The sequence below is a fragment of the Mobula hypostoma genome, chromosome 11 (genome assembly GCF_963921235.1).
Source record: "Mobula hypostoma chromosome 11, sMobHyp1.1, whole genome shotgun sequence".
Taxonomy (NCBI): domain Eukaryota; kingdom Metazoa; phylum Chordata; class Chondrichthyes; order Myliobatiformes; family Myliobatidae; genus Mobula; species Mobula hypostoma.
This window is the reverse complement of record NC_086107.1, coordinates 95,634,745-95,655,762: the sequence shown is the minus strand read 5'-3', so window position 1 is coordinate 95,655,762 and position 21,018 is coordinate 95,634,745. Positions and strand designations below refer to the sequence as shown.

Here is a 21,018-nt window from a genome sequence, read left to right as displayed (position 1 = left end):
AGCTGGGACTTTATTTCCTGGAGCATGAGCCTGAGGAGTGACTTCGTAGAACTATGTAACTTCATGAGTGACATGCAAGGAAAAAAGCCACAGTCTTTTCACAGAAGAAAGGAGTTGAAAAGTAGAAGGGTAGGTTTAAGGTGAGAGGGAGATGGGACATGAGAACCACACAGAACGTGATGGAAATGTGGAATGGGCTGCTATCACTATCAGGGAAGTGATGACCCTCGTCCTGTTAGACTGTTTGTGGTACTTGTTTTTATTCTTTCTACTTCTCTCCTAATATTTAATTCTGTTCACTTGTAATACTACTGTGTCACTGTAATTTCCTTTGGGATCAATGAAATGCCTATCTATCTATCAGAGGAGGTGGTTGAGCCAGTTACATTTACAGCACATTAAAAGGCACATTTAAAAGGATGTGGATAAGAAAGGTTTAGAGGGATACGGGTCAAATGTGGGCAAGTGGGATGAGCTCAGGCAGCTTGATCAGCATGGAGAGTTTGGGCCCCCTGTTTATTGTGTTTATTCATTGCACAGCTTTAATCAGTTTATTTTTACACTAGCAAGGACACATTTATTGTTCTGTACTATCTCCTGTTTGACCGTAGGAAGCCATTTAAGACTCCTCTCCAACCTGCAGGCATCAACCCATTATGCCTGGAAGATAGATTGCAGATCCTAATCCCTTACTGCGGTTCAGTTTAAAGAAAATTACCAGTTGCCATGACTCGTGTTACTTAACCAATTGACTACCCATACCACTATAACCACACCCTCATCTGTGGCAATCAATTTTGTGGACCTTCATAAGATACCTCTTTGGAGGTTTATACTTTATGTAGCATATTTTCTTCTTTGAAAACACATTTACTGTTAACAAATAAATGTTTTTCTCTAAACAATCACTTGTGCAATTGGCTGTGATTCTGACTCTGATACTTGGTTTTGGAACTTCAGCAGCACTGGATTTAACTGGTGGCTCTGTTTATTCATGCATCTTTTTTAAGCTTGGATGTAACATCTGCAACTTTTTGGTCTTTGCACCACCTCCTGACTCTCTCTGAGGTGCCTAGTGATGTGGTACTACTGTACGGATTTTACCCTACGCATTGGGAATGGGAAAATTCAGCTTTAAGATGGGACAAGAGGTGGAAATCGATCTTCACTTTCTTCTATGTCATTTCAGGGAACAGATTAATCGTGTTAAAGACTCTGATGACGTTCCCATGGTACTGGTTGGAAACAAGTGTGACCTTCCATCACGCACTGTGGACACAAAGCAAGCCCAGCAATTGGCAAAGAGTTATGGAATCCCATTCGTAGAAACATCAGCCAAAACAAGACAGGTATAAGGCTACCTTTAAAGGAATGAGAAGAGAATAGATTGGAAGGTCGTGTACAGCTATTAGTGTTTGTGAAAGAAGGAAAAAGAACTTGTTACTCAACCTGCTAAGTTCCTCCAGCATTTTGTATGTGTTGCTCAAGATTTTCAACATTTGCAGAAACACTTGTGGTTAGTTCAACCTATGCTTCAGTTCCTGACATGGCCATTCAGCATGGAAACAGGCCCTTCAGCCCAACTGGTCCATGCTGGTCCCTTTTGCCCTCATATGGCCCACGTCACTTTGAACTTTTCCTATCCATGTACCTGTTAACTGTATTTTAAATATTGTTAATGTACCTACTTCAACCACTTCCTTTTACAGCTTGTTCCATTTCAGTCCTTGTTGATCTTTCCAACACCCTCTCTAGCTTCATCACACCCTTTTTATAGTATGGCGATCAGAATTGCATTCAGTGTTCCAGCTATGGTCCTGGCAACCTTTTTGTATAGCTGTAATATGGCATGCCAACTCTTATACACAATGCTCCATCCAACAAAAGCAAGCAATGCACCTTCACCACGTTGTCTCTTGGGGAACTATCTACTTGCATCCCTATGTCTGTGTTTGACATTGTTTCCCAGGGCCTAGTCATTCTCGGTACCTGTCCTGCACCGGTTTCTCTTCTTAAAATGCATCACTGCACGTGTCTGAGTTAAATTTCATCTATCATTCCTTTGCTCAGGTTCACAGTTAATCTAGATCCAGAGACAATCTTCTTCACTCCCCTCTACATAACCAACTCTGGTGTCATCTGCAAATCTACTAACTATTCCTTGAACATTCCCATCAAAATTGTTGATATAGATGACAAACAGCAGTGGGCTCAGCTCCGACCCGAGGCACACCACTCATCATGCCATCTATGTTCTCATGCGAGTTATTGATATTAACGTGTTAATCAACAGGGGTAAAGCACTGACCCCTGTGGCTACAGGCTTCCAATATGATAAACAACTCTGACTCCTTCCACCAAGCCAATTTTGTATCCAGTTGGCTAACTCACCCTGGGTCTTGTGTGATCTCACCTTCTACACCAGCAGCGCCCCCCCCAACCCAATTTAGTCATAGTCATACTTTATTGATCCTGGGGGAAATTGGTTTTCGTTACAGTTGCACCATAAATAAAAAATAGTAATAAAACCATAAATAAATAGTAATATGTAAACTATGCCAGGAAATAAGTCCAGGACCAGCCTATTGGCTCAGGATGTCTGACCCTCCAAGGCAGGAGTTGTAAAGTTTAATGGCCACAGGCAGGAATGACCTCCTATGACGCTCTGTGTTGCATCTTGGTGGAATGAGTCTCTGGCTGAATGTACTCCTGTGCCCAACCAGTACATTATGTAGTAGATGGGAGACATTGTCCAAGATGGCATGCAACTCGGACAGCATACTCTTTTCAGACACCACCGTCAGAGAGTCCAGTTCCATCCCCACAACATCACCGGCCTTATGAATGAGTTTCTTGATTCTGTTAGTGCCTGCTGCCCCAGCACACAACAGCAAACATGATGGCACTGGCCACCACAGACTCATAGAACATCCTCAGCATCGTCCGGCAGATGTTAAAGGACCTCGGTCTCCTCAGGAAATAGAGATGGCTCTGACCCTTCTTGTAGACAGCCTCAGTGTTCTTTGACCAGTCCAGTTTATTGTCAATTCGTAACCCCAGGTATTTGTAATCCTCCACCATGTCCACTCTGACCCCCTGGATGGAAACAGGGGTCACCGGTGCTTTAGCTCTCCTCAGGTCTACCGCCAGCTCCTTAGTCTTTTTCACATTAAGCTGCAGATAATTCTGCTCACACCATGTGACAAAGTTTCCTACTGTAGCCCTGTACTCATCTCCCTTGCTGATGCATCCAACTATGGCAGAGTCATCAGAAAACTTCTGAAGATGACAAGACTCTGTGCAGTAGTTGAAGTCCGAGGTGTAAATGGTGAAGAGAAAGGGAGACAAGACAGAATTTGGGACCTAGGTAAAGTTAAAATAGACAATATCCACTGCTCTGCTCTCATCAATCCTCTTGGTCACCTCTTCGAAACAAAAAGTTGATCTAATCAGTGAGACATGATTCCCCACATACAAAACTCATCTGTCCCTGCCTTTTCAAATGCAGGTAGATTCTGTGTCTCAGAATTTTCTCCAGTAACTTTCCCACGATTGATATCAGGCTCACAGACCTGTACTTCCCTGGCTTGTCCATGCAACTGTCCTTAAATAAAGGCACATTTGACATCCTCCAGTCTTGTATCTTCCTCGCCATGGAGATACATCTATCGAGAAAGATACAAAGATCTCTGCTGGCTATTTCTTCTAGTTTCCCACAACATCCTCGGATATGCTTGATATGTCCTGCAGATTCATCCATTTTTTACACCTCAGGACTGCTAGTTCATCCTCTTTCATAATACTGATTTTTAATGTGGACAAGTCAAAAGCAATTCCCTTTTGGGCAGTCAGATTCTGTTGGGACATGTACAGTAAATAACAGGAACTTTGATATATTAAGATGCATAGAATTAGTGCAGCACTGGACAGGACACTTGATGTCGTGTTGACTTTAATGCAGATTTATACTTCCCTGCCCATATCTGTAACTGATCCATATCCTGCCGTATTCTTTCACAGTCCCTCATGCTTATCACAACTCCTCCAATCTTGGTGTGAGCTGCAGATTTGCTATCCACCCAACCACATTTTCATCCAAATCATTGACGCACGTCACAAATAATAGAGATCCTTGCGGAATATCAACGGCTACAGACCTCCAGTGAGAATAACAACCTTCCACCCTTACTCTGTACGCAAGCCAGTTCTGAGTCCAAACTTGCAATTCACCTGGCTCCCAGGCATCTTTATCTACTGAATCAACTTACCATGAGGAGCCATATCAAATGCCTTACTAAACTCCATGTAGATGATGTCCTTGGCCTTACCCTCACTAAGCTTTCCTCTCACTCTTTCAGGTTTGTAAGACAAGACCTTCCCCGCACAAAGTGATGCTCGCTGTCCCTATGCAGTTCATGCCTTTCCAAATGTGTGTAAATTCTGTCTCTCAGTATCCTCTCCAGTAGCTTCCCTACCACTGATGTGAGGCTCACTGACCTATAATTATCTGAATTATCCCTATTTTCCTCCTTGAACATCGGCATAACATTTGCTACAATCCAGTCCTCTGGGACCTCGCCTGTTGCTTAGTGAAGAAACAAAGATCTTTGTCAAAGCCACAGCAATCTCCTCACTTACTACTTTCTGGGATATATAGCATCAGGCCCTGGGGACTTGTCTACATTAATGTTTTTCAGAAGACCAAGCACTACCTCCTCAATCTCAAAATTTCCCAGCACATTAGCTTGCTCTGCACCATTTTCACTACCCTCCAATCTTTCTCAGTAAATACTGATACAAAATACCAAATGCAAATTCTCTCCTTTATCCATGAGTAGATCTTAGATATCCTCTCTTTGTTAAATGCCTTGGGATTCTCCTTGACCCTGGCTGCCAGGGCATTTTATGGTCCCTTTTGGCCTTGCTAATTGCCTGGTTGAGCGCTTTCCTGTTATCTTTATATTAAATTGAATTTAATTTAATTGACTTTATTTCTTGCATCCTTCACATACATGAGTAAAAATCTTTACGTTATGTCTCCTAAATGTGCAATTATAGTAATTTATAATAATTTCTAAAAAATAGAACAGTCAATGTAAAAGAAATACACTCTAATCAGTGTGAGTTCATCAGTCTGATGGCCTGGTGGAAGAAGCTGATGTGGAGCTTGGTGGTCCTGGCTTTTATGCTGCAGCATCGTTTCCTGGATGGTAGTAGCTGGAATACATTGTGATTAGGGTGACTCGGGTCCCCAATGAACCTTCGGGCCTTTTTCTCACATCTGTCTTTGTAAATATCCTGAATCATAGGAAGTTCACAACTACAGATGCACTGGGCTGTACGTACCATTCTGCAGAATCCTGCGATTAAGGGAAGTACAGTTCCCATACCAGGCAGTGATACAGCCAGTTAGAATGCTCCCAATTGTGCCCCTGTAGAAAGTTCTTAGGATTTGGGAGCCCATACCAAACTTCCTCAACTGTCTGAGGTGAAAGAGGCACTGTTGTGTTTTTCACCACACAGTTGGTGTGTACAGACCACATGAGATCCTCGGTGACGTGGATGCCGAGGAACGTAAAGCTACAAGGCCCAGTCTGATTTTAGCTTCCTAAGCCTTGCATATGCTTCCTTTTCCTTCCTGACTAAACTTAAAACCTCTTAAGTCGTCCAAGGCCATCCTTGCCCTTCTGGAACATGTTGATCATGAACTCTAATCAGCTAATCTTTAAATAACTCCCACATGTTAGACATGGACTTGTCCAACAGCAACTGCTGGCAATCAATGCCAGTAGCTCCTATTTCATCCTGTCGTGATTTACTGTCCCCAATTTAGTACCATCCTGCAAAATCCATTTTTATCCTTACCTATGCCCATCTTAAAACGACTAAAGAGTTGTGCCCTAAATATTCACCCCACTATCAGATCTGTTACCAGCCTGGCTTATTTCCTGAAACTAGGTCCACTATATTCCTTCCTCTAGTTTGACTGTCCAGTTTCAAGAATACCTCTTGGATTCATTCACTGAAGAAATCCCACCCCATTCAAGTCCTTTATATTAAGAAAGCACAAACCCATAGGACCCTGAAAGTGGGATATAGGTGAATTAAGGTATTAAAAAAGGCATTTGCTATGCTGGACTTTATAGGCAGAGGCACTGAATCTGCAAGTTGGGATGTCATGTTGCAGCCGTACAAAATATTCCTAAGGCTGCTCTGATCTGTAACTGATCCATATCCTGCTGTATTCTTTGACAGTCCCTCATGCTTACCACAGATCTTCCAATCTTGGTGTAACCTGCAAACTTGCTATCCACCCATCTACATTTTCATCCAAATCATTGAAGTACATCAACAACAGAGGTCCCAGTTCTGGCCCCCACACTTTAGGGGGATGTAGGAGGAATAGAGGGAGTGCAGAAGAGATTCACCAGGATCCTTCCTAGAATAGAGGGCTGAAGTGATGAGATGAGATTCGATAGGCTGGGCTTTGTCTCACTGGAATGTAGGGAGCTGAGGTGTATTAAATTAGGAAGGGTATAGATAGGACATAGGCCAAAATTAGGTCATTCAACTCTGCTCCACCATTCTGTCATTGCAGATACTTTTTTCAACCCTGTTCTAGCTTCTCCCTGTAACCTTTAACCATTTTGCCAATCAAGAAACTATCAATCTTTGCCTTAAATACATCCAATGATTTGGCCTCCATAGCCCTCTTAAGGCAATAAATTCCACAGATTCATCACGCTTTGGCTTAAGAATTCCTTCTCATCTCTGTTTTTAAAAGCACCCCCTTTTATTCTGAGGATCTGTTCTCAGATCCGAGAATCGCCTACTGATGGAAATATGCTCTCCACGTCCACTCTGTCCAGTCCTTAGTATTCAGTAGGTTTCAATGGATCCTCCCTTGTACTTCCAGGTTGGTGAGCCTGACATCAGTGTGGCTAAGTTACAGGAAGTGATTCTCAGGGACAGGAACTACCAGCATTTAGATAGACCAAGGTCTAATTAGGGAAATCATGTCTGACAATCCCTTAAATTTTATAAAAGGTAACAAGCAGGATAGATGAGGGTAGGACAGTTGCTGTTATCTAAATGCACTCTAGAAAGGCTTTTGACAAGGTCTCTCATGGCAGGCTAGTTCAAAAGGTTAGATTGCATGGGATCCAGGGAGAGCTAGCTAATTGGATTCATAAATGGCCTAATAGTTCCTTATGGTTGTTATAGGAGGGGTGTTGGTGGGGATAAGTTCCCACTACTTATTAAATACTCCCAATGGCGTGCGCCTCAAATAGCCTCTGACAACTAAGTCCAGCTCCCGACTTTAATGTGTGGCTTAGCTACTAAGCCTGGTGGAACAGTTTCTACTGACAGAAGGGGCAAAGGCAGATTACTGATACCTTAAAACCAGTTGCTTTGAGCAAATGGGGCTTGTCAACTGTGGTTGGCAGCTCAGTAAGAGAAGGAAAACTCTGATCTCAAACCTCTGCTGCCTTGCAGCTATAGCAACTCATTGGAAAGTTTCGGGAGTAAATCCTAAGGATAAATCCAGAGCTGGAATCCAAAAGGCCAACCTACATTGAATTTAACACTGGCAACATGTCGAGGAACCAACTACAGAGCAGGCTATTCTAGACTGGGTATTGAGCAATGAGGAAGGGTTAATTAGCAATCTTGTCATGAGAGGCCCCTTGGGTAAGAGTGACCATAATATGGTGGAATTCTCCATTAAGATGGAGAGTGACATAGTTAATTCAGAAACAAAGGTTCTGAACTTAAAGAGGGGTAACTTTGAAGGTATGAGACATGAATTAGCTAAGATAGACTGGCAAATGACACTTAAAGGGTTGACGGTGGATATGCAATGGCAAGCATTTAAAGATCGCATGGATAAACTACAACAATTGTTCATCCCAGTTTGGCAAAAGAATAAATCAGGGAAGGTAGTGCACCCGTGGCTGACAAGGGTAATTAGGGATAGTATCAATTCCAAAGAAGAAGCATACAAATTAGCCAGAAAAAGTAGCTCACCTGAGGACTGGGAGAAATTCAGAGTCCAGCAGAGGAGGACAAAGGGCTTAATTAGGAAAGGGAAAAAAGATTATGAGAGAAAACTGGCAGGGAACATAAAAACTGACTGTAAAAGCTTTTATAGATATGTGAAAAGAAAAAGATTGGTTAAGACAAACGTAGGTCCCCTACAGACAGAAACAGGTGAATTGATTATGGGGAGCAAGGACATGGCAGACCAATTGAATAACTACTTTAGTTCTGTCTTCACTAAGCAGGACATAAATAATCTTCCGGAAATAGTAGGGGACAGAGGGTCTAGTGAGATGGAGGAACTGAGGGAAATGCATGTTAGTAGGGAAGTGGTGTTAGGTAAATTGAAGGGATTCTGAGGATTGGAGGGTGGCTAATGTAACCCCACTTTTTAAAAAAGGAGAGAGAGAGAAACCGGGGAATTATAGACGGGTTAAGCCTAACATCGGTGGTGGGGAAAATGCTAGAGTCAGTTATCAAAGATGTGATAACAGCACATCTGGAAAGTGGTGAAATCATCGGACAAAGTCAGCATGGATTTGTGAAAGGAAAATCTGATGAATCTCATAGAATTTTTTGAGGATGTAACTAGTAGAGTGGTTAGGGGAGAACCAGTGGATGTGGTATATTTGGATTTTCAAAAGGCTTTTGACAAGGTCCCACACAGGAGATTAGTGTGCAAACTTAAAGCACACGGTATTGGGGGAATGGTATTGATGTGATGGAGAATTGGTTAGCAGACAGGAAGCAAAGAGTGGGAATAAACGGGACCTTTTCAGAATGGCAGGCGGTGACGAGTGGGGTACCGCAAGGCTCAGTGCTGGGACCCCAGTTGTTTACAATATATATTAATGACTTGGATGAGGGAATTAAATGCAGCATCTCCAAGTTTGCGGATGACACAAAGCTGGGCGGCAGTGTTAGCTGTGAGGAGGATGCTAAGAGGATGCAGGGTGACTTGGATAGGTTAGGTGAGTGGGCAAATTCATGGCAGATGCAATTTAATGTGGATAAATGTGAGGTTATCCACTTTGGTGGCAAAAACAGGAAAACAGATTATTATTTGAATGGTGGCTGATTAGGAAAAGGGGAGGTGCAACGAGACCTGGGTGTCATTATACACCAGTCATTGAAAGTGGGCATGCAGGTACAGCAGGCGGTGAAAAAGGCGAATGGTATGCTGGCAGTCATAGCAAGAGGATTCGAGTACAAGAGCAGGGAGGTACTACTGCAATTGTACAAGGCCTTGGTGAGACCACACCTGGAGTATTGTGTGCAGTTTTGGTCCCCTAATCTGAGGAAAGACATTCTTGCCATAGAGGGAGTACAAAGAAGGTTCACCAGATTGATTCCTGGGGATGGCAGGACTTTCATATGATGAAAGACTGGATCGACTAGGCTTATACTCGTTTGAATTTAGAAGATTGAGGGGGGATCTTATTGAAACGTATAAAATCCTAAAGGGATTGGACAGGCTAGATGCAGGAAGATTGTTCCCGATGTTGGGTAAGTCCAGGACGAGGGGTCACGGTTTGAGGATAAAGGGGAAGCCTTTTAGGACCGAGATTAGGAAAAACTTCTTCACACAGAGAGTGGTGAATCTGTGGAATTCTCTGCCACAGGAAACAGTTGAGGCCAGTTCATTGGCTATATTTAAGAGAGAGTTAGATATGGCCCTTGTGGCTAAAGGGATCAGGGGGTATGGGGGGAAGGCTGGTACAGGGTTCTGAGTTGGATGATCAGCCATGATCATACTGAATGGCAGTGCAGGCTCAAAGGGCCGAATGGCCTACTCCTGCACCTATTTTCTATGTTTCTAACTCCTGCGATGCCACTGGTACCAAACTGTTTCATGGGCAATAGCTTCCCCTCAATATTATACTGCCCTGGCTTATGTATCACATTGACAGCTAGAACGCAACATCCATGGTCGACCTCTACCAAAGGAGGGCCTGAAATGGCTAAATGGTAGGAAGCAGAGAGTGAGGGCCGAAGGTTATTCCTCAGACTGGAGAGGCCATGGGGGTTGGTGCTGGGACCTTCATTTGTTATTTATTTTAAAACAAAACAATGTAAATGTAAAGCATGGTTCATAAGTTTGCAGATGATACTAAAATAGATGATATCACAGACAGTAAAGGTTTTAAAAAATTATAGAAGATTTTGATCAGCTGGGTGAGTGGGTCAAAGATTGGCAAATAAGTGTGAAGTATTGCACTTTGGGAAATGAAACGAGTATAGAACTTGTACACTGGTTGGGCCCTGGGGAATGTTGTGCATAGGTTTAAGGTAAGAGGGCAGCAATTGAATAGGAACTTGAGGGGCAGCTTTTCACCCACAGAGTGGTCAGTATATGAAGTGACTTCCTACAGGAAGTGGATGAGACAGGTACATTTAAAAAAAACGGTACTGTATGTGCGCTTTTCTGGTCACCAAGAATGAAATTCCTGAGTTTTGTTTCCCCTTCACTTCAAGTACATTCTTCTAATTTCAGGGTGTGGAAGATGCATTCTATACATTAGTGCGTGAAATTCGTAAATACAAGGAGAAGATCAGCAAAAATGGTAAAAGGAAGAAAAAGCCTTCAAAGAAGAAGTGCATAATTCTTTAAAGTAACTTGGACCTTGATCTTAATTTGCAAGTGTTGCATATCAGAAGGGAGCAAATTGAAACTAACCGTCTTTAACTAACACCACTGTCCAACCCTACCTGAACCTTGCTCTCTCCACTAACTGAACACCCAGAGGAAATGAGATTATCGGATGATACAGTAAAAGCTGTGGTTTCCAAGTACAGATCATGCAGCTTTTGAAATGCTACTGCAGCATTTTTAAGTTCACCACTGCTGTTATTAGTGGGGATGCCAGAAATCAGTGTCTGTGAAAAGATCGTAAGTTTAAATTCCAAAGCTGTTGCAATGCTGAACACTTGTACTGAAAAGTTTCCTTTTTTACAAATGCAGATTTTAAACTGTCAATACAATTGTGTGATACTGTAAGCCTTCCGGTAACTTAGCCAGTAGTGATCCTGCTGATTAACGAAGAGGAGGCTGAGAGAGCCATGTCAATTTTGTTTAGTTGCAGTGAATATTTCTTGTCACTGGTGCCTGGGTTAAGACCTCAGACAGAACGATACACATCCTTTCTCTTGCTATTCAATAATGCCATTAAACATTTGAACACTTCCCCGTGAAATGCTTTATATGCAGGATCTATGTGCATGATGCTATCTGCATTGACTAAGATATGAAGATTTCAAGAAAATGAAGAATGCTGTTGTTAATGGTATAATCTGGATATAAAGAACTTAGAAAAGAGTTAACAGAAGTAAATGCAAACTGGTTACAGATGTGAAATTGCAGCTCCAATTGTCAGTATCATAGTTTACATTTTAATTCCACTGGAAGATAGCCAGGAACTGCTGTTGAATTGGATCTGAACTTGGACTATTTCATTGCAATGAAGTTTAGAATACACAGGAATTAATAACTGTACTCAGTGCTGTTAATAGTAGCTGTCATAGTCTGTGGCCTGAATTATTCATTTCTTCCAAACATGGAAAACAAACTATAGTGAAAGATTGTAATTGCAGTCCTCAAATAGAAATGCCTATCCACCTTCAACTGACTGGAGAACTGCCAATTATTATGTTTCACTCCCTGCTTCACAGTTCCACAGAAAAATAATGGAAGGCTTGAGATCAACTTAAGTAAAAATCATTCAGGATAAAAGCATTCTACAAATAGTCCAAGAATATATAATCTTTACAAATGTTGTATCGAAAGAGTGATATGCCATATGAGTAATGATTTTGTGAAGAGTCGTAGCCCAAGTTTTTGGCCTCAGAATTTGGAGTTTGTAAAATAATGTAAATGCTGGAGAGGGGGGATCATTATTCAGTTAGCTTGCTGAACCTAAGTATTTTTGTTTTTGATTTCAAAGAAGTTTAATTCTGTGCAAACAGTTATTGTTGCCCAATGGGTTCCAGTGTCAATTGGCACACTTCATCACATCTGTTGTGAAAGGTGTCATGTTTGGAGGACCACTAGTGTCCTCTTTGTGTGATGAATAAGTACCACAACTCTGTGGCAATCTCCTCCACAACTTGTATAATTTAGTATGTACAAAGTTACTGGATGTTTCAATAATATGAGTTTGTTTCTCAACTGATTTACTGATTAATGTAATACAAAGATGACGTGTTGCCATTTAGTCAACAGCCTGGTGCCAGTTCCAGAATCTTTTCCATTAACTTGCCTCTTGTCTTTATGCGACTTTTACTTTCAGACAAAAACTAATTTACAGCTTAACTTAAACTTACTATATGTGTGACTGATTATGGCTCATTTCTTGTTATTTGGACAGCATTAAACCCATTGTCCAAGATAAAAATATTTAAAGATGAACCATATTTGCAAATCAATCACTAACAAAATATCTTGCAATACTTTATTGACCAAGTTTAAAAAGGTTTGGACAATCTATTCACATTTGATTATACTTAACATGTTAAATCTATTTTGCAAATCCTATTTTGCAGTTCTACAAATAGATTATAAAAATGAATAGACTGAATGACTTGTTATTCCCTTCAAATGGTGAAAATGTCCATTGTTAGTTTATATTTCAATAACCCACTGCGACAGGTGGTCAACAGTGTAAACTGTTTTCACGTATTATAATAGATTCCCTGCTTTACTGAGAACAATCTTGCTCTTTATCATATTTGAAACAGTTCCCAGCTAATTAATTCTGAATTGATTATTCTCACAGTACTTTGTTGCCAATTTACCCAACAACTGATGTATCTGCTTCTGTAATGGAATTTGCAGACATGGTAAAACTGTTCATCCTTTTAATGTCACAGATAACTTCTATCTTTCTGAATTGCTTTAACAGGGCCGCTGTTTATAAATTAATTTAAAAGATGGTACATCTGAAAGCAGTGCTGCTGTGGGCCTTCAACTCATAAACATCTGATGAGCTGAGAGTTGAAATTGGCATTTTCTGAAGTAGATCATTTCACTGTTCAATTAATTGTTACAGTATACTTTAAATAAAACTGCAATCTGTAATTCTTGTTCTTGTCAAAATTAAACTGAGTTCAAGGTATTCTGCTTTCATTTCCCAATAAACAGATTCAGTTTTGATATTCTTTACAATCACTGCATTAGCAATTGTTTTAAAAGAATGTGTTTTTAATAATCAGTACCTTCTTTTACCTTTTGAATTAGATATGCAACACCAATAATACAAAATAAAACTGATACTGTAATCACGCAAACACAAGGAAATCTGCAGATGCTGGAATTTCAAGCAACACACATAAAAGTTGCTGGTGAATGCAGCAGGCCAGGCAGCATCTCTAGGAAGAGGTACAGTCAACATTTTGGGCTGAGACCCTTCGTCAGGACTAACTGAAAGAAGAGCTAGTAAGAGATTTGGAAGTGGGAGAGGGAGGGGGGAGATCCGAAATAATAGGAGAAGACAGGAGGGGTTAGGGATGGAGCCAAGAGCTGGACAGTTGATTGGCAAAAGGGATACAAGAGGGTCATGGGACAGGAGGCCTAGGGAGAAAGAAAGGGGGAGGGGGGAAGCCCAGAGGATGGACAAGAGGTATAGTGAAAAAGGAGAGAGAGAGAAAAATAATGTGTGTATAAATAAATAACGGATAGGGTACGAGGGGGAGGTAGGGCATTAGCGGAAGTTTGAGAAGTCAATGTTCATGCCATCAGGTTGGAGGCTACCCAGACAGAATATAAGGTGTTGTTCCTTCAACCTACAAGGGGGAGCCTCCAACCTGATGGCATGAACATTGACTTCTCGAACTTCTGCTAATGCCTAACCACCCCCTCGTACCCCATCTGTTATTTATTTATATACACACATTCTTTTTCTCCCTGTCCCTCTCACTATACCCCTTGCCCATCCTCTGGGCTCCCCCCCCCTTTTCTTTCGCCCTAGGCCTCCTGTCCCTTTTGCCAATCAACTGTCCAGCTCTTGGCTCTATCCCTCCCCCTCCTGTCTTCTCCTATCATTTTGGTTCACCCCCACCCTCTCCCCCTCCCACTTTAAAATCTCTTACTAGGTCTTTCAGTATCCTGACGAAGGGGCTCGGCCCAAAATGTCGACTGTACCTCTTCCTAGAGATGCTGCCTGGCCTGTTGCGTTTACCAGCAACTTTTGTCTGATACTGTAATGTTTTTTTTTCCTTGGGAAGAGAAACAAAAGTATTACAAAACTATTCTGAGGTTTGGTAGCACCGGTAGCGACCTGGAACATTAACTAGTATGTTGGATCTGTAAAATTAAGTGCAGATGAGACAAGAATTTGCGTAGTTGTGGATAGTGAGGAAAATTATCAAATTATGGGTAGGATATAGATCAGTTAGAAGTGTGGGCAGGGAAATGGCAGATTGAGTTCAATCTGTAGCAGTGTGAAGCATTGCTCTTTTGGAGATCAAATGTGAGAGGAAAGTATACAGTAAAGGGCAGGACTTTTAGGAGCATGGATGTACAGAGAGAATCTGGGTTACAAGTACATAGCTCTTTGAAAGTGGCACACAAGATGGAGGAGAGTGCACGATACTTGCCTTCATCAGTTGAGATGTTAAGTACAAAAGTTTGGAAATCATGTTGCATCGTATGTGTTGGACAAACTTGGGTTGTTTTCTCTGGAGTTTAGGAGGCTAAGGAGGTGACCCAAGAGAACTATATGAAATTACAGAGGAGGTAGTAAAAGTCTTTTAGCCCAGATGGAACCAACAGAGGATATAAGTTTAAGATGAAAGAGGGGTAGGTTTTTAAAGGAAATATTCAAGGCAAGGTTTTTATTACACAAAAGTGGTAGGTGCCTGGACTGCACTGCCAGGGGAATTGGAAGCAATTATGATAGCAGCATTTAAGGGGCATTTTACAGGCATGGATATACAGGTAGATGCAATTAATTTGGATTGCCACCAGACAATGGACAGCGTGGGCTCAAGGGCCTGATTCTCTATTGTATGGTTTTGTTTCTATAATATCAGATGAGAAATTATTCTGCTGTTTTACTCAATATCACATTTTAAATGCATGATTCATCATTACCTTTTGAAAGGTGAAGTTGTTATGCAACTTGCAACCAACATTTCCATTTGCAAGTCTTTTTCAACTAAGTTTTCCAGTTTCTCAAAATGCTGACCCTAGGTAATGCCTTTTATTAGTTCCCATTGCAAAGTTTCTTATCTATGTTATTGAATGGTACGGTACAGAAACAGGCCCTTTAGCCTTCAGGCTATGCCACCTTTTGCTATCTATATTTGCCCATTTTAGGACCATCTCCTCTTATGTCTTATCTATTTTAAGTGTTTGCACAAACACCTGGTAAACATACTACTATGTCCTCTGGCAGTGTGTATCATGTATTCATGACATCTCTGTTCAGTTTTAGAGTACCTGGTGCTTAATGGGTGAAAATTTTATTTAAATTGCATGAAAAAGTACCTTTTCAATAAGATTATTATACTACTTTGGCACTACTTATAACTCTTGAAAGCCTAAGCACCTAAAAATTAAATATTTTTGGCTGATCCAGGGTAATCTTGCCAACTAGGAGTCGGAAAGTGGTTGCTTCTCACATTGTAAACCTATGACCAGTGTTGGGTCCACTGTTGTTTGTCAAGTATATTAACAACTTTAATGAAAATATAGCTGGCATGACACCAAAATTGGTGGTGTAGTGGACTGTAAGTAGTGACATCTGAGAGGCAACCAAAATCTACTGTAGGTCAACTAGTTAAGTGCATCGGCAGCTATCCTTTTTCCCCATGGTCAAAATGTCTCATACGAGAGAGCATGTACTTAAGGTGAAGAGCAAAGTTCAAAGGAGATGGTGCAGAGGAAGCATTTTTTTTTATATACAGGGTGATCAGGAATGTGCTGCCAGGAGTGGTGGTGGTGGAGGTAAATATAGAAGCATTTTAGAGTCCCTTGGATAAGCACACGAATTTGCAGAAAATGGAGCAATATGGGCCCTATGCAGGCAGAAGAGCCTGTTCTAGTGCAGTACTGGTCTATGGCTATGCTTGCTTTCTCCAATGTAGAGAAGGCTACATTATGATCACTGCGTAAAATAGAGCAGGTTGGGAGAAATGCAGGTGACTTTCTCACCCCTAGAGGGATGTTTAGGTCCCTGAGCAATGTCAGAGAATGTGAAGTGACAATTACACCTTTTAGAATTGCAAAAGTGCCTGGGTTTGCTGAGGAGGGTATCGTAGACAGGTGTGGAACAGATGTGACTGGTAGTGAGATCATGTTCAAGCTGGTGGACATGGCAAAGAATGTAGAAGCAGAGGCTGGTGGGGAGAACAGTGAGAATCAAAGGAAATTTGTTATGGCTCGGGGGAGACTAGTGGGTGGAAAAAAGATTTGCTGGTAATTGAGGAAATATGTGTGATAGTTCCATCAACTACATAGAGGGGAATCCATATTTCAGGAAGCAGGAAGACATTTCAGAAGCCCCAGCAGAAGGCTTGAACTCTATTATCTAAGGCCACATCTTGAGGTCAGATGCAACAGAGATGGAGAAATTGAAAAGAGATGACAGTGATCCAGAAAAGGAAGAATAGTGTCAGAATCAACCCAGGGCAACTTGAGGAAGTCTGTTGACAAGGGTGGATAAGTTACATACAACTGCATGAAATAGCTCAGATGCAGTCAGCAATGCAGTACAGAAAATTTGGGGAAGGGGTGTGTGCTGAAGTTGCCAGCAAATACATAGGCATAGTTGGGGCTCATACAAGTGCCCATGGCAACTGCACCTTTTGAGCAACATAAAGTGAGAAATTGAGAGAGAAGTTGTTGAGGGTAAGGACAAGCCCAGCAAAGCAAAAGAAAATGCAGAGGAACTGGTTTGGTCTTTTATCCCCAAAAAATCTTGAGCCTTAAATGTTGACCCTTAAGGTTAATTGTCCCTTCGCCTCCACAGATACAGCCTGACCTGTTGTGTTAGAAGATGGAACAGTACAGCACATAAACAGGGCCCTTAGTCCATGATCTATGTGCTGAGCATGATGCCAAATTAAACTAAACTGTCTGCCTGCACATGATCCATATCCTTTACTTCACTGCATGTTTATGTGCCTAAGTGCCTCATAAACGCTGTATGTGGAAAGGACACTTGCCACTCACTATGTAAGAATCCTCTCTCAATTTAAAGCTGTGACATTTTGTATTTGGCATTTGTACCCAGAGAAAAGGACTCTATTTTCCTTATCAATGCTTCTCATAATGTTATAAACTTTGATCAGGTCTCCTCTCAGCCCCTAATGCTCCAGAAAAAAAAATAATCAAGGTTTATCTAACAGCTTATTTTCTCCCGTCCAAGCAGCACTCTCTCCAATGTTTTATATAGCTGCAGTGACTTCCTAAATTGCATGACTTCAAGGCTGCCCAGTCTCCATCTACCATCTCTCTGCACTACTAATCCAGGACAATATCACAACTGCACTCAGCGAAGACTTATGGAGGGGTCAAACACTGAGTCCATTTGAGTAGAACTCAGGAATAGGAAGGGTGCATCACACTGATAGGATTGTACTGTAGACACCCCCACCCCTATAGCCACTGGGACATTGAGGAACAGATACATAATCAGATTAAGGAAATGTGTGAAAATGAAATGGGTTGTTGGCATGGGGTGATTTCAATTTCCTTAATTTAAACTGGGACCTTCTTGGTGCAAGGGGTTTAGATGGGGCAGAATTTGTTAAATGTATTCAGGAAGGGTTCTTAAATCAATATGTTGACCATACAACATGAGGAAGGGCTGTACTGGACCTGGTGTTGGCTAATGAGGCAGGCCAGGTGACTGACCTTTCATTGGATAAACAGGGAACAGTGACCACAACTCATCGTCTTTCAGGATAGCTATAGTTCCTGCAAGAGAGTTTGAAATTGGAGGACAAATTACAAGGGCATTAGGCAGGAACTAAGAAGATTTAATTGGGAACACCTTTTTTTCTGGCAAGTCCACATCAGACGTGTGGAAGGGGTTTAAAGATCGACTGCACAGAGTAAAGGTGTGATTTCATGTTAGAAGGAAGGATGGGGATGGAAAGATAAGAGAACCTTGGATGTCTAGAGAGGGAATGAATTTAGTCAAGAAGAAAAAGGAAAAGTATGTAAGAATTCAGAGTTAGGATCAAATGAAGTACATGAGAAGTATAACAAAGCTAGAAAAGAACTAATGAAGGGAATTATGAAAGCCAGGAGGGGCCATGGAAAGTCCGTGGCAAGTAGGACTAAGGTGAATCCCAAACCATTCTATACATACATCAAGAGTAAGAGGATAACTAAGGAGAGGACAGAACCACTCAAAGATAAAAGGGAGAATATTTGCTACAATGCGGAGAATGTGAGGTACTTTGCTTCGGTATTTACCAGGGAAAGTGGTATGGAGAACCAGGATGTCAGTGCTGAGTGTATAAATATATTAACACAAGGAATTCTGCAGATGCTGGAAATTCAAGCAACACACGTCAAAGTTGCTGCTGAGTGTGGTTTAATTCCACATCCCATTCCCATTCTGACATGTCTATCCACAGCCTCCTCTACCGTAAAGATGAAGCCACACTCAGGTTGGAGGAACAACACCTTATATTCCATCTGGGTAGCCTCCGACCTGACGGCATGAACATCGACTTCTCTAACTTCCGCTAATGCCCACCTCCCCCTCGTACCCCATCCGTTATTTATATACACACATTCTTTCTCTCACTCTCCTTTTTCTCCCTCTGTCCCTCTGACTATACCCCTTGCCCATCCTCTGGGTTCCCCCCCCCCCTTTTCCTTCTCCCTGGGCCTCCTGTCCCATGATCCTCTCATATCCCTTCTGCCAATCACCTGTCCAGCTCTTGGCTCCATCCCTCCCCCTCCTGTCTTCTCCTATCATTTTGGATCTCCCCCTCCCACTCCCACTTTCAAATCTCTTACTAGCACTTCCTTCAGTTAGTCCTGACGAAGGGTCTCGGCCTGAAACGTCGGCTGTACCTCTTCCTAGAGATGCTGCCTGGCCTGCTGCGTTCATCAGCAACTTTGATGTGTGTTGGTTGTATAAATACATAAGGCTGCTTGCAAGTCAAGGAGGTAGTGTTGGGCCTCCTAATGAGTATTAAGGTGGATGTCCTCAGGGACCAGTATCTTCATGTCCTCCCTATCCACAGGCAAGGTCCTGGAGGCTGTATGCTATACCTGTATTTAAGAAGGGAACAAGAGGAAATACTTGGCTCTATAGACAAGTCTCATGTCAGTTGTAGGAAAATTGCTGGAGAAAATTCTTAGAGATCTGATTTATGAGTATTTGGAAACACACTGCCTAATTAGGCTTTGTGTGCATCAGATTGTGCCTTACAAAATGATGAAAGAGATTGATGGGGGTAGGGCAGTGGAATCTGTCTATGTGGATTTTTATAAGGTGTTTGACCAAGTCCTTATGGGAGGTTAATCCAGAAGATTAAGATGCATGGGGTCTGTGAATTGGCTGTTTGGATTCAGATGTGGCTTGTGCATAGAAGACAGAAGGTGGTGGTTGAAGGGACTTATTTGAGCTGGAGGTCTGTAATCAGTGGTGTTCCACAAGGATCTGTACTGGAACCTCTGCTGTTTGTGATGTATATAAATAACCTGGATGGAAATGTAGATGGGTGGGTTAATAAATCTGTGGATGATACCAAAGTTGGTAGTGTACAAGACTGGCAAAGATGTAGATCAATTGCAGATATGGGCGGAGAGATGGCAGATGGAGATTAACCCAGATAAATGTGAGGTGTTGCACCCTGATAGGGCAAAGGAGACAGTACACTGTTCAGGGCAAGATCCTGAACAGTGTTGCTGCGCAGAGAGATCTTGGGATCCAAGTTCATAGCTCCTTGAAGGTGGCTACACAGGTTCATAAGATGGTTAAGAAAGCTTATGGAATGCTTGCTTTTATCAGTTCAGGCCCTGAGTTCAAAACTGAAGAGTTTATGTTGCAACTTTACAAAACTCTGGTTAGGCCACATCTGGAGTATTGCATACAGTTCTGGTCACCCCACTATAGGAAGAATGATGAGGCCTTGGAGAGGATATAGAGAGGTTTACCAGTTTGCTGCCTGGTTTAGAGGGCATGTACTATCATGAGAGGCTGGATAGACTTGGGTTGTTTTCTATGGAACAATGGAGGAGATCTGCCAGAGTAGACAGGAAATACTTGTTTCCCAAGGTTGAAATGCCTAATACCAGAGGACATGCATTGAAGACGAAAGGAGGTAGGTTCAAGGGGGATGTGAGGAGCAAGCTTTCTACTCCACGTGGTGAATGCCTGGAATGCGCTGCCTGGTATGGTGGTAGAGGTAAATACATTAGAGGCTTTTAAGAAACGTTTGGATAAGCACATGGATTTAAGGAAGATGGAGGGACACAGACATTGTGTAGGTAGGAAGGAATAGTGTTTGGTGTTTTTGATTTGCTTTTTAGCTGGTTCAGCACAACACTGTGGGCCAAATGGCATGTTCCTGTGCTATACTGTTCTATGTTCTACATTCTATGTAAGAGAAAGACATAATTTAGACTGAGCAACTACATGATCAGTTATTCTGGCATTATGGGTGATCAGAAAAATAAATGTATACATAAGCTAAAACTATGAAATTCATTTAAAACAGTTAAAATTTAAAAGTGCTCTTTATTTTGAAAATTACATTGATTACTGAGTCAAACAGGTGGAGGAGCTCCATGCCTTAGCCTGATTTGAGGGCAAAGTAAGGCTTTCAACAATGACCAGAAGCTGCTGCCTGTGCATTCTGTTGAAGAGTACCTTTGGCAACACCCGGGGAAGAAGGAGAAAAAGCAGGAATAAGCCACAAGCATCAGTAAAAAACAACAAAAGCTTACAAGACACAAGTTCTTAGTCTGCGAACAAAACCAAATGGACGAGTCCAGCTGATCTTCATGTCTACAGA

General features: G+C 41.8%; 2 protein-coding genes across 5 annotated transcripts in view; one reads left to right on the top strand and one right to left on the bottom strand.

Moving 5' to 3' along the window:
• LOC134353969 (GTPase HRas-like) overlaps positions 1-13,201 on the top strand; it is a 45,497-nt gene extending 32,296 nt beyond the window's left edge. For 3 of the 4 annotated variants that reach the window (XM_063062575.1, XM_063062577.1, XM_063062576.1), the window contains exons 4-5: positions 1,190-1,349; positions 10,535-13,201. In XM_063062575.1, coding sequence (XP_062918645.1) covers positions 1,190-1,349; positions 10,535-10,651 — 277 coding nt within the window. In that variant the 3' untranslated portion in view covers positions 10,652-13,201. The remainder of the gene's footprint in view (positions 1-1,189; positions 1,350-10,534) is intronic. The other variant, XM_063062578.1, reaches the window with a different exon arrangement.
• Positions 13,202-20,593: 7,392 nt separating this feature from the next.
• LOC134353510 (protein KASH5-like) overlaps positions 20,594-21,018 on the bottom strand; it is a 159,274-nt gene continuing 158,849 nt past the window's right edge. The window contains exons 14-15 of the mRNA XM_063061508.1: positions 20,874-21,011; positions 20,594-20,600 (exon numbers count right to left, since the gene is read on the bottom strand). Coding sequence (XP_062917578.1) covers positions 20,594-20,600; positions 20,874-21,011 — 145 coding nt within the window. The remainder of the gene's footprint in view (positions 20,601-20,873; positions 21,012-21,018) is intronic.